Genomic DNA, 17,544 nt, shown 5'->3' on the forward strand with positions numbered 1-17,544 from the left:
TATAACAAATCTCCAAAGTATAAATGATCAAAAATGTAATTTTCTATCAATACATTTTTGTTTCAAGTTGGTGACAATGTGTATATGTGATTTTGAATAATTCTGCCATATTATTAAATTTGTAGAATTAGGAAAATATACTGTAGTTATGAATATTGTTATGGATATTATAATATTGATTACAACTTGCTGTAATGTTTCAGCTCCACACAAGAACAATTGTGAAAGTGTTCCACAAACCAATAAATCAACAGATTTTTACAAACCGATGCACAAAACTAAAGTCAAGACACAGAGTAACATTTCTTTCTGAAAACAGATTTAATTTACAAAGAGTCAGTGACAGTTTTACAGTGCACATGACACAGAATCACTACTGAGGGTTCGCAGAACCCTGATGAAAAATATCAATAACAGTGCAGAAAATTACACTTAAAGAACTGTAAATAGGAAGAAATAAACGTTACATTTACATACACATACTGTGTGATATGACATCTCAGACTGTGCCTTATGGCACAACTGTCTCAGCAGAAACTGTCTGTGTGTGTGTGTGTGTATATTGGACCCTCAGAACGTGCAGTATGTATTGACCTGAATACTGAGACAACACCATATGGATTGACTGGCCAAGACACTCAAAAGACCGAAGGCCTAATCCCTGCTGGCTAAGTTGATTGGTCTGGTATTATGTTAAAACTGAGTGAAATTAACTGTTTTTTTTCATAATGATAAGTTAAGAGTATCAGATTGTCCTTGCATAACAGTGTTCCTCTATAAAAACAACTAAGTATTTTGAGTCAGAGTGGGCAGTGTCATCTGAAATCCTGAGGGAATTTGTGAGGGAAGCTGTAGTTTTTTTTTTTTTTTGTCATAATGCATCTCGAAATGAAAACCATTGAAACAGTTTATATGATACAAGAGAACAGATACTGTAGGTCAAAGATTAACTCATCAGTTTGTGGTTTCAGTACATGTGGTGGCGTTGTTGACATATTCTGGTAAGAACTGTAAAGTTAGTTTGAAATATTTATGTGTGCAGAATAATGAAAATCATGCAATGGCATATTATAGTAAATGCTTGTTATTGCTGCTGCTTGGTTGATGACAAATATGTACAATGCTCTGTACATTTAGTCTGCAACTTGAATCCTGTCTGATAAAGATAACTTTCCTCTCAACTGTCTCATCACTGTTACAGCCCTGTAATGTATCCACCTGTGTATATACAGCATGTGCAACCATCGTCATAATTCAGTTCATCTACAAAGCTTTGGGATTAAATGAGCCTGTTTTGCATCTTCGCTGAGCCTGTAGTGAACGAGCTTTACATAATGTTCCGGTACCAGATGGCAGTCAGTCAGTCAGTACTCGTGGTTGGCTGTGCCATCTTTCCACCCTCCTCTCATGGCGTAACAGCCCAGGAGGACTGACAGTTGACTCAACATGTGCCGTGTCTACACAGCAGAGAAACAATGAGAATTTCTAACATGACGGCAAGCACAACATCGCTGATTACGAGGGACAAATCTCAAAGTTTAATGTGCAATCTTTGATGGTGTGATCTAGTCATGCACTGTATTGCTGTTATGTCCTACTAGGCAAGATGAGATGAGACTAGACTTCTCTAAACTCTATGTAAAACCCTTTTAAATGTGGCAGTGTCTCATAGTTTCCTCCTGTGTAACATTCAGTCCCTGAGCAAGGTGAATGAGACTGATGGGTTCAGTTAAACCTGAGTTTCCAAGGCTTCCTGGGCTGTTGGAAACAAAAGGGAGCATATGACTGTGTTTTTTAGTGGCAGTGCGTTCAGTAACAGCTGTTTGTAGCATCATTTATAAAATGGTAACCATGCAATCCAACAGTTGGTGTTCTATTAATAGATGCAAATAAGTGAGATATATGAGATTGTGTCCTGTAGCACAGAAGTGAAGAAGTTTGCGGGTGTTTTTATAAAGAATTGTAATGATATAAGTAAAGTAATGGAGACATTCTGAGAAAAATGTCCATTTCAGTACCGTCTTTTAAGACATCCAGAGAGCACAGTTATTCATGCGCACACACATGAAAAGAAATTTGAATAATATAAAACTTGCAGCATAAATCCTCAGAAATGTCTCTCTCTGACTCTGTCTCAGACACCCTCCAGCACACACACGCACACACATTCACACACGCACACACACACACACAGCAAACGAGGTTTAAGTTTTAGGATTGTCAGACAAAATGTTGCCCTGATAATCTCTCAGTCGCAGGATGTGGTGGATGTGAAGTTCATTTTTGGAAGATAACTGTATCCAAGCCTCTCAGTCTTTCATTCATTCCCTTCCAACACGGCCAAATCCCCCAGCACCTGTCACTCACTCAATCTGGCATCACTGGCAGTCTGTTGGCCTGAAACTGACTGTCAGACCCACACAGCTGTGTTATAGTCAAACAAGGGCTGCATTTTCTCCAGACCAGTCTCTGGCTGTCTCCTGTCTAAATAAATCCCTGCAAATGGCTGCTGGTGAAGCTGGTGGAAGTGATGGTGTTGGTTGCTCTCTGCTTCAGCTGGGTGCGGACACGGTCTGCCTTTCCCCTGCTGTCCGTTTGCCCAGAACGGCAGATAGAAGCTGCCTTTTGAACTTTTTGGAACCAGTTTCTTCGGCCTTTTGAAGAGGTCGCCCTCCGAGAGCTCAGGCGCCATCCAGCCGGGCCTCTCCTTGAGCAGCTTGTCCCTGTCAGGCCGGACACTGCGCAGGAACTTCTTGAAGATGTTTGTGGTGAGCGAGAACTTCCTGCAGATCTCCTGTGAGCGACTGAGGCGGAGAGGATGAGCCGGGGTGTCCGGTCTGTCTGCCCCACCATCCGCTGTCCTCTCCTCTCTCCTCTTCTCTTCTTCCTCCATTTCCTCCCTCTCCACCTCAGGCAGGTCCAGCCAGTTGCCCACGAGGTCAGCGAAGACGTTGTCGCCCAGCACCAAAGGCTGACGGTTGCGGCTGCGGCTCATGAGTGAAGACGTCCAGTCACTAGCGTCGTCTGTGCTGTCCTGGGAGTAGTCGCTGTCCAGTGAAGGACCCTCTCTGGAAAGGCTGTACAGGATCCCAGGCAGGTCCACCACCTGAGCACGCCGGGGAGGCTGTGGCTGAGGGTAGGGCTCTGGTGGAGGGTTACCCACCATTGGTCCATAGAAGTCCACCTGTGGTGCCATGTATCCTGACCACCTCCTGGGTATAGACTCAAGGTCGTTCTCGCTTCTTGCACCTCTTTCACTTCTCTCACTCGTCGCACTTTCACTCTCTAGGCTGGACGTCGAGGAAGACGAGGCTCCCAGGCTGCTTCTGTTTCGGGATGGGCTGTGGTCATCTTGACTGAAGGTGGCTCTGCTCTCCAAAGATGGCCTTGGACTTGGCATTGGATTTGGGCTGGCCTCCTCAGACATGGTATTACTTGTGCTCAACATGTGATTCTCGCCTGATGCTGAAGCTGCTGCAGCTGATGCGTCAGAACAAGCTGGCGGAGCAGGATGAGGGAGTCCCCGGTTAATGGGCCGACCCGAAATGTCAAGGTTTTCTAGCGCTGTCTGAACCTGGAGGAGCTTGAGTTCCTGGAGGGCTCCCATCATTGAATTCATCTGAGCGTGGAGGCCATCTCCTGCTTCTTTCATCGATAGCTGCAGGGAGAGGGAGAGAGCAATAAAAAGACAAAGATGAGACAAAAAAAATAAATCCGCAAATGTAACAGTAAAAGACCCTGTAGAGCTCATCAATTCAAGCATTTGATTCCCGGCCTCCTGCAGGACCTATCTCGTCCATCAAAGACTGATTTCCTCATTGCCCCCCCTTCATGTTCATCATTTATCTCAGCACCAGCAAAAATCTAATTACACATCATTAACTGACAATGTCAAAGGCATTAAATACATAAAGTAATGAATAAAAACATGCAATAGTAACAGGCAAGCTTTTTGTCTTTTTGTCGGTTAGACTATGCTCTTCTCTTGTGTTTTCCAGGCTGCGCACCTTGTTTTAATTATTGGTCATGTGACCTAGTTTTGGATGACAGGCCAGGATCCCATATGGCCTCCGTACGAGAGAGGATCCAACCCATGACAGCTGTAAAACAGACTAGCTTGCCATTTTTTTCTTCACTCAAATCCCCACTTTCTATCTATATTTTCCTTTTTGCATTCATCCATATTTGCTTTTTCCTCTGAGCCCTTTTTGTCTTCACTCTTGCTTTCCTCTGTGCTGCAGTAGTCATACACTCTGCTTTCATCTTCCTCCACCACCTCCTCCTCACTTTCTGCTCTCATCTGTTCAAGAGCCAGTGTCATGTGACCCGGGCTAACCGTCTTCGCCTGAAGGCAGACAGAAAGCCCAAAGGCAACATCCTGACCTGTGTCTTAACTTACAACCCTGAATCATTACACACTTTGACCCAGACTTTGAATCGTGCTCTTCAATATAACAACAGGTTTATCTTTATCTAAGAACATGCACACACTGGGAAAAGTAGCAACTGATTGATGAGGGAACCTGCCAGAAGCCCTCCCTTTTTTAAAAAATGTCTGTGGGAAGAGGAGAGAGAAAGCATGCAAGGAATTTTGAAAAATGTGCCAGAGTCTGTGGGAAAATGTTGGTGAGAAACCTATAAAGGAACACCTACAGTAGCACACTACACTGATCAACAACTACTGTTTCCTGTAATCCAAGCTGTCAGTCAGTTAAAATGCAGTATCATCTGTCAGCTCTTCATAAATGTAATTTACTGCGCATAAATCAGGCCTCTATCATAACAACAAACAGCAGCTACTTTATTTCAGTACTTTAAAGTTAAATATCCTCCAAAAATGAAAAGCAGGACTCACAGCTCATTCTATGAAACAAATATTATAAATCTTTAGAAATTGCTCACCTTCTGTAGCAAAGCAGGAGGTATAGATATCCTTGATATCACTCTCTGTTCTTGTTAGTCTACACGTCTGCCAGCTTGTCACTGTCTCTCACCTTTCAAACGGATCAGTCTGACTGCCCCTATATGTATCTCTCTCCAATGGGGGGACACCACCAAGCATGACAACCAATCAGCGCTGCCCGTCTAGACCATAATCCCCAAACGGCGGGGGTATGAGGTCACTCAGGCGGAAACGGACTGACAATGAGATGAGCGAGGGGGGGGGGGGCAGTGAGTGAGAGGGAGTTAAGGGGCGGTGAGAGTCAGCCGGATGAGTAGGGATGGAGGGAGAGAAGGGGGGGAGGAGGGTTGTATATGTGTGATGGGGATCCCTCGCCATATGTTTAGATGTCGAAGAGAGAACTGTTGATGGATTCAATTATGGATGACACCATAAGAACACAGGAGGGGGGTTGTAGATGGGTATAGATGGGAGAGGGGGGGGATCGGTTGTAGGTGTAACAACACCAGGCTGTGATACTTAATCTTCGGGGAGCAGTGATTGTGTAGACCCCCAGGGTGGGAAAAGTAGCTGCATAGGACAACTGACAGTACAGCATCATAAACAAACCAACCTTTAAGCACCGTGAGAGAGGGAAATGTTGCAGACTGTGGGTTTTATGGGAGAACAGACAGATGCAACACATAACAAACATTCTCAAACTAAAATTGGTTTAAAAATTAGATGAAAAATAAAGTTCTATCTACCCACAAGAAAAATGGGCAAATATCCAAAAATTCCTAAAAAGCAACAACACATATCTATCTTATGATCCATATACTCTTTCACTCAAACTCAATCCACATTAAGAGATAAGGCTGGTGATATTCTATATTTTTGTTACTGTCAACAAGTGCCATGAAAAGACCAACAATACCTCTGATTTGCCCTGTTTGTGTCTCCCAGGTACATTTTGTTCCTACTGAAGACGTGAATCTTTAAAAACAAGTCATGAATATGTACTTTCAATTTTTAAAAATGGCTAAATAATTCCCTAAAACAGCAGGGCACCGTAGATTTTAGCATATGTAACTCAAACAGGAGTAAATAATGCATTTCTTGGGGACAATTTCAGCTGTGGATTTGGTGAACCAGTGAGTATTTGTGGTAGCAGAGCAGGACGGTGTTTGTGGGATTGACTCAGAATAAACTATAGTTGTTTATTATAATGACAGACTTGTCACCCAATTCAACTCATTGATGTGTTTTGAAAAATTTTTGGACAACGGTGGGTGTTTATGGCACAGAGGAATAAGATATATCAGGTTTTATTGTTACCAGGATCAATTTGTTGTGGGTTTTGGTCTTTGCATAGGATTTATTTACAATTAGAAAAATACAGAATATCACAAGACTTTTTCTTTAAGCACCTAAATTTAACTTTCTAGAACAGTGACACATATTCTCTTATACATACTCTTACATAATACGGCTGAAACTAACAATTATTTTCATTACAGATTAATCTGCCAATTGTTTCAACTTCAGGCGATGTGTACAAATACCTTTTTTTTGACCAACAGTATAAAACCAAATAATATTCAGTTTACAAAGATACACAAAATATAAAAGAAGATAGATAATCCTCACATTTATGACACTGGGACCATCATCAGAATTGTTAATTTTTTCTATCGATTGACTAATCGTTCTAACACTACGATATACACTCAAAGACACTTATCCAATATTCTGCACCATTGACATTAAAGCTGCAGGTTAAAACACTTTGCTTGTCAGTAACATATGGTTGAGTAGGTGCACAGGGGCGTGAATAGCCTCCAAGATCAGATAATAAGCCTATCAATGCACATGCTGGGGAACAAAAGCCTTCAGAGCTTCTCGTTGGCTCGCTAAATTAGGCAGCGAAGGTACATGTAATTAGCACAATCAGGTTGTCTCTTGTCTTTGTGCCTTACACATATGGCTGACTTCATTAGCTGTAATTGCCTGTGTCCTGGGAGAGGCTGGGAAAGAGTGCATAATTATGGTTTACTTTCCTCCACATCAAAGGTCAACAAGTCTTATGACAGGATAACGTGCGGTTATTGTTGTTACATCTTCAGATGCAGACATCTGGCTTCAGTGAAGTTTATGCAGGGATCAGTGGAGGGATCACTGCACTCTGAGCTACTCGTGAAACTTGTGCCACTTAAATGTATTAAATTTGTTTTTGAAATATTATCCTCTGAGCAAACCATTCTCATGCAGTCTGAAAGGTCGGCACCTGTTTGCACATGCTAACCAAAAACACCCTAATTTTACACTCACATGCAACTTTCCTATTATCCCCAAATCGCATGCGTTCGCCGTGGTTATTTAAAACACACTGAGTTGTTTACTGGCATTTCTATTCTGAGGCAACATTAATAATTCATATTGTGCCCTGGGGAACAAACAGAGGAACAGTCGTAAACTAAACCCCATTATTCCACCTTTACCATACCAACTAACTCGAGGCACTCCACCACCGCTATTTCAAGGCAGAACTTTGTGGCCCAAATATGTCAGCCTTTTCAACCTTCATTCTGGCGTCTGCTTTGGATGCTAACAGTGATTTTAAATAATGACCCGCGGCAGTTTCTAGTTAAGGCACAGATGTTGTAAATCCTGAGATGTCTCACTTTAAAAATGTGTGAATCAGCTGAGGGCCTCATTAGGACAAAGATGGAGGACGCAGACCTGACACGACCTACACTAGCACATCAAGTCTTAACCTGAAAAAATGGAGATGAGGGGAAAAATGCCTTGTCTAGTTTAATTTAATAAAAAACTAAAGAGAACTGGGATGAAATTGGGGCTGCAGGGAATAATTGTACTGCCCAGAAACACTGGCATCATTAACCCAGTCCTATGAAGTTGAGTTAAATCTTCTTTTTGAACCAAAGCCTCCAACTATTTCAGCCGTTTAATCCATCAAGCGTGTATTTCTATAAAAAGATAATTTTATAAAGGCAAGCCAAGTGAAAATCTGCTGAATGAATGAAAGAGAGACAAACCGGGACTGTCCACATTCTCCCCTTCACCCCCCCACTTCTTCCTCTTCTTCTTCTTCTTCTTCTGGCTGCAGTGATGCCAGCCAACCAGACATAATTGCTAATTAAGGGCTGAATGCTTCAAAGTTTAAGAACAATGGCTGACAGTCTTGAATTAATGTTGAATGGAGGCTTATTAAAAAGTTCTGGCCATTGTAATTAAAAAAAAAGGTTGATTGGTGATTTTACATCCTCATGTCAAGATCCATCTACTGTGAAGATGCATCCAGAAACCATTCAATATGTATGCAAGTGAATTAAATACCACAAAGTACAGTATAAATAAATCAATGCTACTTCACTGCTGTCTGTAGAGATCTAGCTCTCTGCTTTCTTTGTGGCCTTGATACTGCCTCCATCAGTTATGGAGGGAAAAATAAATTCACTGTGCAAACACACTCGACTCACACATCCACACATGTCCAGACACGCCTCCTTTGAATGAGGTCATTGTCTTTTATCTTAAGGCATGTACGTGTGTGCTTGCATGTTGTGTTCAAAAAAACCTTTCTGGGTTATTAGGTGAGAAATAAATACACTAACGAGAGATTGAAAAAACAAACCGCTGCTCTATTCTGGCTAAAATCCTGGCCATTCACGGTTGTTGTTTGTTTGTTAGTGGCTGGAGGGGAGGAAATGGTGAGGCCAAGGTTATCAGACCCTAAAGGGTCTTCCTGTTTAGAAGGAGCTGGCCAGCAGCAGCAGCTAGTGTACTCCACCCTCCTTCCACACCTAATTAAAAATGAATGGTGGGCTGTGTGGGTCAAGGACAGGAATGGGGTTTCTGTCCGGGGGGATACAGAGAGGGTCTCTGTGACTAAACTGCTGGACAGGCCACAGACTGCCATGGACAGCCCTGAGGTCACGATCGAGAGGGCAATAAAGCTGTGCAGCATTCAGCTGAAAAGAAATAAATCACTGTGCACATGGTAATGAATGCCTCTTTGACGAGGTTATATGGTGACTCTGTTTCGACCAAATACCCTCAAGGTCATCTTCAGGAGGGGGAAAGTGTGAATAATGTTCATCGTAAGAATATGGGACACAAATGCCTTCTGTATAATGTCATGACTAATTGTTTTTTAGGTTTGACATTCAAATGTTTTACTTGTAATATTCAATATGTTGATATGCTTCTCTTGCTATGTCTATATAATGAGTCCTCACAGAAAGTAGGACTTAAGAGCGTTGGTTCATCCAAATTGCAAAAAAAAAAAAAAAAATCCCCATATTTTCTCACTTTCCTCTAGTGGCATGCAGATAGTTTAGTTTTTATTTGCCCAGATGTTGGGACATCTGTCTCTGAGATTTTTCCTGCTGCCCCAGTACAATGAAGGTAAAGAGAAGTTTGTTTGTGGTGTGCACAGCTTTGGAAAATTGAACCCAGTATCCCTTCATCCATATTTGATGACCCTTCATCTTATAATTTTTGTCCAGTGGCAATGTTTAAGGTGGTGGATGGCCATTTTAAACATTTGAGTTTCATGAAGGAGACCAGAGTTTGTGTCCCATCACAGACCAGCATTTAACATTCACCTCACCATTAACTATAACCACAATTTTTCCGTAACCTTAAATATTCCAAGGCTTAGTAGAATCATCCAATATCAACATTCTTGTCTGGCAACAGGGTTGAAAAACTTGTATGTAAAAGACGTTTCACAGCAACATCTGTTCAGAGACAATATCCTGATTACTCTGGATAATCCACAGACCTCACTGTGAACAGTTTTCATTGGAGCTACTTTCTACCAAAAGATAGTTTTGTGAAAGCTTCTGACAGGGAGTTCTGTGAATTATCCAGAATAATGGGAACACTGTATCTGGAAAGATATCTTATTGTTGCATTTTTAACATGTAACTCTTAAATGCTGTGAGCAATCAAGGCCATTCCATATACCTCCATCGTATTGCAGCGGCATCAGAAACCTCAGACTGTCTCAAAACCTGGACAAACTAGACAACACAAACTATCTGGTTTACTGATTATGTTTAGTATAATCTGGCTGAAACAACCCTTTAAAATCACATCTATTCACATCTATTTGTAACATGCTGCTCAGCAAAGACTCCCTCACAGCCTTTTCAGAGATGGGATGTAGTTTAATAGCTTGTTTCCTGCTAGAGCTCGTTTGCGCCGTTACAAAAATGACGCTGCTGTGGGAGACACACGATGATTAGAGTCCGTATCATCATCTTTTGGCAGATGATATTTGGAGACAGTCTGGGACCCAATCTGGTGTCTTCCTGGCTGTAAATCTTGACTGGAAGCAATAGTCGTTAGATAGATGCTTGATAGCTCAGCAGTTGACGTCAGCACCCTGTGTGTGTGGGCAGTGAAAGTGCACAGGCAATTCCCCAGTCCACAGTGGTAACATCAAGTGCGACGTTAATTTTGCAGAGACTCCAGATCCTGCCCCCTCTTAGTCTAACATCAAATGGAGACTAAAAAACGGAAGCATTTTCTGAAGAAAATGTGTGATTGCTGTAAGCTGTCATGATGACGTCTTGATTTTTTTGGCAGCATTATGAGGATTTGAGAACTCACTGAGTTCAGTGTTTTATACAGTCAGTGCATCTTTATAGGCTTTTATGAATTATATTATCAAACTTGTGTTATGTACAGTATGGTCAGTATGGAATACAGAGCATTTTGGAATTTGTAGTCTGTACTGTATGCACATGCTGACTTATAAATACAATGGGAGTAAATGGGCGTCCATAAATATTAACAGTGGATCAAATGACAATGTGGGTCACTTGTAGTGATGAACACCCAACTTTGCAGTTCCCCTCAGCTCTGCAAGACGTTTTACCATCTTTCAGCTTATTGTCCTCCATCACTGACTGTTTCCAGCTGCAGTAGGCAGCTGTTTTCAGTCAAAAAGCCCTGATACATCCTCTATATTCTACCTGTCCAACATCAAATGGCAGACAGACAAAGTTAGCCACTAACCAGTGAAAGAAGTGGTGCATTAAGAGCCAGATATTTCCTTCCGGAGTGGGTGGATGACAACACCGGATGAGACAATACTGACCCAAACCTCAGAGAAGGCAATACTAAGAGTAGGGCTGCAACTAATGATTATTTTCATTATCGATTAATCTGTTGATTATTTTCTTGATTAATTGATTGGTTGTTTGGTTTATAAAATATAATAAAATGGTGAAAAATGTCAATCACTGTTTTCCAAAGCATCCACAAAGATCGTGTTTCATCCTGGCCAACAGTCCACAACCCAAAGATATTCAGTTTACTATAAAAGAAGAAAATATTCATATTTTAGAAGCTGGAACCAGAGATTTTGGACTTTTTTCTTAAATAATGGCTTAATATATAAAAATGATTAATACAAGACTCTTCCAATGACGAGAAGCAGAGGAGTCACATAAATGATTATAGCAGCAGACTTAACCACTCAATTATCTCCAGAAACAATAAATCCTCAATCTGTACTTTGACGTCTTGGGTAATGATTTCATTTTCCATTCTGTGAACCACGATAAAGCAGGTTATGTGTATGGTGCATAATAATAAACGGGCTTTGTGAAAGGTCCATCTAAAACACAATAATCACCCACTCAAACCCCGCAGCTGCCACCAGAGTTGGGACAATTTTAGCCGAGGGGAAGGAAGGGCAGGTTGGAGAACAGGAGCCATGAGGGAGGCACAAAACAAACGAACTCAAAGTTAAATCACTACACTGCTTTGTGTTGTGTAAAGTTTTCTGATCCCACACCCTAAAGGTTACAAAGAACATGGAACTTTGAGGCACACGAGCTTTCCAGAAGACGCTATACTGTAGGCTTCAAACTTGTGTGTATTTTCTCAGATTTCATGACCTCATGAGTGCTGGCTTTGGTGTTAAATTCCAAGGTGATAGTCATGTTTGAAATTCGCCTCAGGTATGAAAGGGATGAAGGAACATGATGTATGTGAAATCAGCTTATCCAGTGAGGATATCAAACGCTTTGGTTTATGCTTTAGTGTGTGAAGTGACGCTGTTAAGCAGGTGTGAAACCAACATTTAGACAAGATGACTCAAAGGCGTGTCAGTGTTTGTATCTTCGACTCTTAAATAGGCAGGAAAGGCTTACGTCTGTTATCTGAAGAATGAGTCATGCATGAGCTTAAAAATATTCCATTGTTACCATGATGTGTACAGGATTTCTGTGGAGCCTTGTTGTTCTTTTTTAAGGAACAAATGGAGGCTGGCAGCCTGTTGACAAACTCTGTTTTCAGTCAGAGTAACACAAGTAGAAAGATGAAAAACGATGATACATTCCTGATGTTAAAACTTATCTGTCAGGTTTTAGTGTCACTGTTTCACTGGATGTGTTCAGCAGTCAAGAGAAATAGCCCCAGAGCTTGTCAGGTCAAGGGTCAAATGTTCAAGTGTGACCTGACACTGCCCCACACAGACTGACCCTGCGGACCCCTGACACAGTGTTCACACTTTCATATGACACTGTTCTTCTTTTAGAGCTGATAAAGCACCAGATCTTGGGTTTCAGAGTGTCTACTGTGGAGCACTGGGTTCAAAGTTGTAATTTACATGACTTTTACACAGGCTTTGAATACCACACTCACATTTCTATAATGCGAAAGGCACTGCAAACTAAACTACATACATTTTCCTCTTTTGGAGAGACTTTTAGTCAGTATTTGGGTGTATTATGGTGAAGATTCAAAGGATCATAACAGTATTTTTGAAAGTTTTAGCTTCTTAGGTAAACATCATGTATACTTTACAAAGTTGAAAACTATTTTCAAATGAATGCTGCACAGTTTTAGACCTGCATTTTAGGATGCATTCTTCCACCTGTTTGTGGCAACATTAGCTTCAGTGTATTTCCATACAGCACAATAGTCAGTAAGCCAACTGTTAAAACATTTTCTGGCTCTAGATCTCTAAATCACTGTCCACATGTAAGATTTTTTCAGCATTTCAAATTGGACAGGTGTTGTACTCATTTATGGTTGTTTGCACGCTTTGTAGGCAGGTTCAAGAATGGGAACATTATCTTTCTGCGAAGATCAGGAAACAGGAAAATGGTGACAAGCGTGTTAGAGTTCTACGCAGCTGTACAAGCTGTTAAAAGTCAACTTAGAGAAATAACAACTCTTAAACCTGCATAATTCATTCATCTACATGATCTACATCTACATACAAAAACGTGAACTTCGCTTAGCATGTCAACTGAAAAATGTTGTTGTGGGATGGATACGTCCCTCACTACTGATTGGTAAAATAACAACCCCTAACCCAGACAGAAAAAAGCTAACATGAACACCGAGTCACAAAGCTACTTGAAACTTGCTGAAGTTGTGTATTCTGCCCACTGAACATCAAGTCAGCATTCACTTTTGTCAAAGTTGCATGGCTTAGTAATGAAGCTCAGTCGAATCAATCCACAGTTAAACTGCATTAGTGAGTGTGATGAATTTCCAAGAATCTACTAATTTAACTTAATACAGTAAAGAGATGAATGAAAACCAATGGCTGCCTGGCAAAAAAATATACTCACACTCCTAAAACACAGTTGGCAAAATGGAAGGCTGTGATGTGATTTGTAGTAAATGGACTAAAACATGTAAAACAACTGGTAGGGGCCTTTTTAAACTACATCAGTCTTTGAAGCACAAGTGATACTGAAAAGCTACTTGACTCTGCATCGCAGCTGCAAGTCGGTTGTTGGATGTTTGTGATCTCTGTGTTGCAGATGGAGCCGGTTTACCACTCTCCACTGAGCACTGGATGAAAATCAGTCACAGTAGAAAGAAAAGTGACAACCTTGGCAGAGATGGCCTTCGTCTTCTGAACAACAGATTGCAACCCACATGGTCCTGTGCAGGGAAGGCTGCCTCAGCTTTTTAACCGGCATCTGCTCTCTGTTCTATGTTCTCTGTTCTCTGTTTGATCCCCAGCATGGCACAGCACTTCTTCTATTATGTTACCAAACTGCGATATGGCAGCTATGACACAACATGTCCCCCTGGCATCAGGTCTACTCCCCTAAAATCTCAAGTGCCACTTCACAGACGTGTGGCTAATTTGGAGCAGCGAATCAAGAAGTCACAGAGCAGATCATGTTGCAAAACACACAGCCATGCAAGGCTTTTCTGTGGGCCAGTGGCTAGGTAGAAAGAAAAAAAAAATCTGTGTCTGCTTTGAAGATGATTCCAAATGAAATCTGTGCCAGTTAAAGCTCCTTTGAAAATGGGTCTACACAGTGTGCCACTGCCAAATGATTTGGGTGTGAGGGTGAGCTTACAGATTTTGTTTTTACATTTCAAAGAAGGGGGTAAGCAATGGCACTCTGGATTTGATACCATCAAACAAATTTGTTTTTTTTTAGAGGAGAGGAGAGGAGACGTCAACATGTTAAATGAGGGAGACTGACAAGTTCATTTAGGGCATAATAATGTGATGGAACTCAGAGTGACTGCTGAGTGGTCCTGCTTTCAGTGTGTAGTGAGTGAAACTGGCAGTCTGTTGTAGGGCTCCAACTAATAATTATTAATATTATCAATTAATTTGCTGATTATTTGATAATTCAGACAGTAAAACATTAGAAAACAGTGAAATAATACCCATCAGAGTATCATCAAATGTCTTGTTTTGTCTGACCATCCCCAAAATATTCACTTTACTGTAATGTAACAAAGAAAAGCAGCAAATTCTCATCAAATATTTGGCATTTTTGCTTGGAAAATAACTTAAATGGCGAATCAGTCATCAGAGCAGTTGCCAATTAATTGTTTTGATCAATTAATCAATTGACAAATCATTACAGCTCTAATCTATTGCAACACACATGGACACATGGTTAAATTTACTGCAACAGCCCAAAACACACTGAATCTTTTTCTTTTTCTGAACTTGCATCCCACCACAGACTAACAACAGCCCTGCTTAGGAGAGGAAGAAAAAAACTGTCTTGAGCTCATTAAGCTTAAAACATCTGTCCCAGATGCGTGGATCGAGAGAGGAGGGATATGTACACATGCCTCTGGTGTGCCCAAAGCTTTAAGCCTACACAGATTAATGCGATTTAAAAGAATACAAATGCACCCCCAACTGAAACTATAAACCAGATGAAAGTCAGGAATACGGAAGTCTGCCAGGACGCATGCAAAAGAAAGCGCCACATTTGATGTTATTTTGAATATTTATTTATGAGAAATTGTTTTCATATTTTTTTTAGTTTGCGCGTCCATTAGCGTGCCAAATGATCACAATGCTAATGCTACATGTTCAAAATGCACATTATGAAAGTAAAACAACATCCTACAGTGATAATAATAGAAGTAGATAGAACAGAAACATACCAGTTCTTGCTTCAGCCGTCTCAGACACGCATCCATGTTTTTGCATTCTGGTTTGGAGAGCTGTGGTTCCATTTTTTTTTTTTTTGGAAATAGGCTACACGAATTTCAGATGAAACGCTTCGTCAGTCGCCGCTCGAGCATGACTATGAAAGCTTTCTCCTGAGCAGTGAAAAATTAAAACAGCGCTCTCGTGGAGAGCAGAAAACAATTTGCAATTGGAGATGCGCAAATCCTGCTGAGGAATGCGCGCGCCTCGTAATGACGCGAATCCTCTAATTAAAAAAACAACAACTCCTGATGGCGAAAACGTATTTACTCCAAACAAAAAATGATAATGAGGTCCTTCTTGTAGCTGCAGCAAGAGACTCAGTCCGTGTGTGTGTCTCTCAGTGGCTGCTGCTTGTCTACTGTCAGCCTGCGGTGTGTGGTGTGTGTGTGTGTGTGTGTGTGTGTTGCTCAGCCCGTTTTCTCCCTCTCTGCTATTTTCCCATTCAAGAGGAGCGCTTACGTTGCCTATCCAATTTCCTCCAATGACTGAGCCTCATAGGACAGACTGACTCTCATTCAGGCTGGGATAAAACCTATGATAGATTAGGGACGAGTAGATTTGTCCACCACAGATGATTATATAAATATGAAGAGAAAGATAAAACATCTGGAAATATTTGAATCAAGGCTGAATGATCAGATAATTGATAGAGCAAAATAAATAAATAAACAAAAACAATAAAATATATATAAAAAATAAAGCTAACATCTCTTTTCCACACCACTGACAGACCAGTCGAATAAGTTCTGCAGCCACTTTTGCAGTGCATTGGACTGAAAGAGGAAGTTTAAGGAGGATGTTTCTAAAAGAAACCATATGTGTCATGAAATGGGCCATAGGGACAGTTTCCTGGCCACCTTCACTGCGGTCAGACAGGAAACACCTGAGCCACAGGCTTTTGTTGTTTGACCCGGATGCTTTATTAGCAAGGGAAGGAAGTGTTGCATATACTGTACAAGGCAGCCAATCTGGAAGTTGTCAATCACAATATATATTTGATGTTTCTTAAAGTTTTCAGAGCATAAAACATGTTCTGCTCCAATCTGGAGAAGTCAAAGAAACTACATGAAGTCAGTTTATTATAGAATATATTGTGTCTGCTAAGAAGAAAAGGAAAGAAGATGATAGTATTGAAAACTTATGGAAAGCTGGCATTGAAAATCTGGCAAGATTTGTTATTTTGTTTACATATTCTTAAAATATTGCCAATTTAAGATAATGTTTTGTGTTTAGCTTGTGTTTAGACAGCATTTAATATTTGGGAACTTTGATTTCTTTAGCTGAATGACCTAAAATGACTTCAATGAAAGTATTGATTTGGTATTGGCACAGACACTCACATCACTACTTTCAAACAATTTCAAAAGATACCCAGCTCTATAATGCAGGTTACACATAATGCACAACAACCATGATAAAACTCTGATATACACTACCAGTCCATAGTTTAGACATACCTTCCCGTAAACTTGACTGACAAAGTGTGTCCAAACCTTTGACTGGTACTGTACTTTTTCTGCCAGTTCATTCAGTTCCTCACAGTTAAGACCTTTAGTTGACAGCCTGCAAACTTGGTCCCCTGGTGCTTTTGACCCTCTGACCTGCCTCCTCGTGCTGAGAACTGTCATCTGGAAGTTTTAATATCAGGGCTGATGTCAGTGATTCATCCCAGATGGATGGACGGATGCAGAGAGAGAGAAAGGGAAAGAGGAAAAAGAAGGAAGTAGATCCAACTCAGATTTCAAAAGAAATGAAATGGGGCAAATGAATAAATCATCTTAGCATAACTTAACTTCCAAGAGAGAGGAAGAGCTTTAACTGACTTGTGTGTCTAATTCTGTTGCACTTTATACAGTAAATATTCAAAGAGCTAATATTATATGACGATAGGGCTCCTCTCTTCAAGCAGCGGATCTTTTCAGTGTCATGACTGCAGCTTAAGAACTTTTTCCCCAGCTCTGGTTATTTTTTATTAAACTTAAATCACTTCTGCAGATAAGATTCAAGATTCAAGTGAACTCAGTTTCAAAGCAGTTTCATAATCTTAACATTTTTGCTCAGTTTTTAGTGAGTTTTTAGTGTTTCAGCCATGTATACAGCCAAGATATTACTATAGCAACTTACTATAGCATAACAGTTGTTCGCATCATTGTTTATCTGTTGAATTTTTGCACCATTAATTGTT

At 40.8% G+C, this 17,544-nt stretch overlaps 1 protein-coding gene and 1 long non-coding RNA gene across 5 annotated transcripts in view; one reads left to right on the forward strand and one right to left on the reverse strand.

Annotated features, from left to right (window-relative positions):
- The window catches only part of LOC121894525, a 35,740-nt gene that overhangs the window by 8,006 nt on the left and 10,190 nt on the right, over positions 1–17,544 (forward strand). For 2 of the 4 annotated variants that reach the window (XR_006095556.1, XR_006095557.1), the window contains exon 3: positions 2,914–3,000. The exons of 1 other annotated variant lie outside the window; for it this stretch is intronic. This is a non-coding gene — a long non-coding RNA (uncharacterized LOC121894525). Of the gene's footprint in view, positions 1–2,913; positions 3,001–13,701; positions 14,202–17,544 lie in introns of those variants that run through there. One more of the 4 variants, XR_006095559.1, reaches the window with a different exon arrangement.
- inka2 (inka box actin regulator 2) lies at positions 340–15,751 on the reverse strand. Its single transcript, XM_042407171.1, has 2 exons — positions 15,311–15,751; positions 340–3,658 (listed from the first exon to the last, which is right to left on the reverse strand). Exons 1-2 carry the CDS (start codon positions 15,380–15,382, stop codon positions 2,411–2,413), a joined length of 1,320 nt encoding a protein of 439 aa, XP_042263105.1. The 5' UTR covers positions 15,383–15,751; the 3' UTR covers positions 340–2,410.

The sequence above is a fragment of the Thunnus maccoyii genome, chromosome 3, assembly GCF_910596095.1.
Source record: "Thunnus maccoyii chromosome 3, fThuMac1.1, whole genome shotgun sequence".
NCBI lineage: Eukaryota > Metazoa > Chordata > Actinopteri > Scombriformes > Scombridae > Thunnus > Thunnus maccoyii.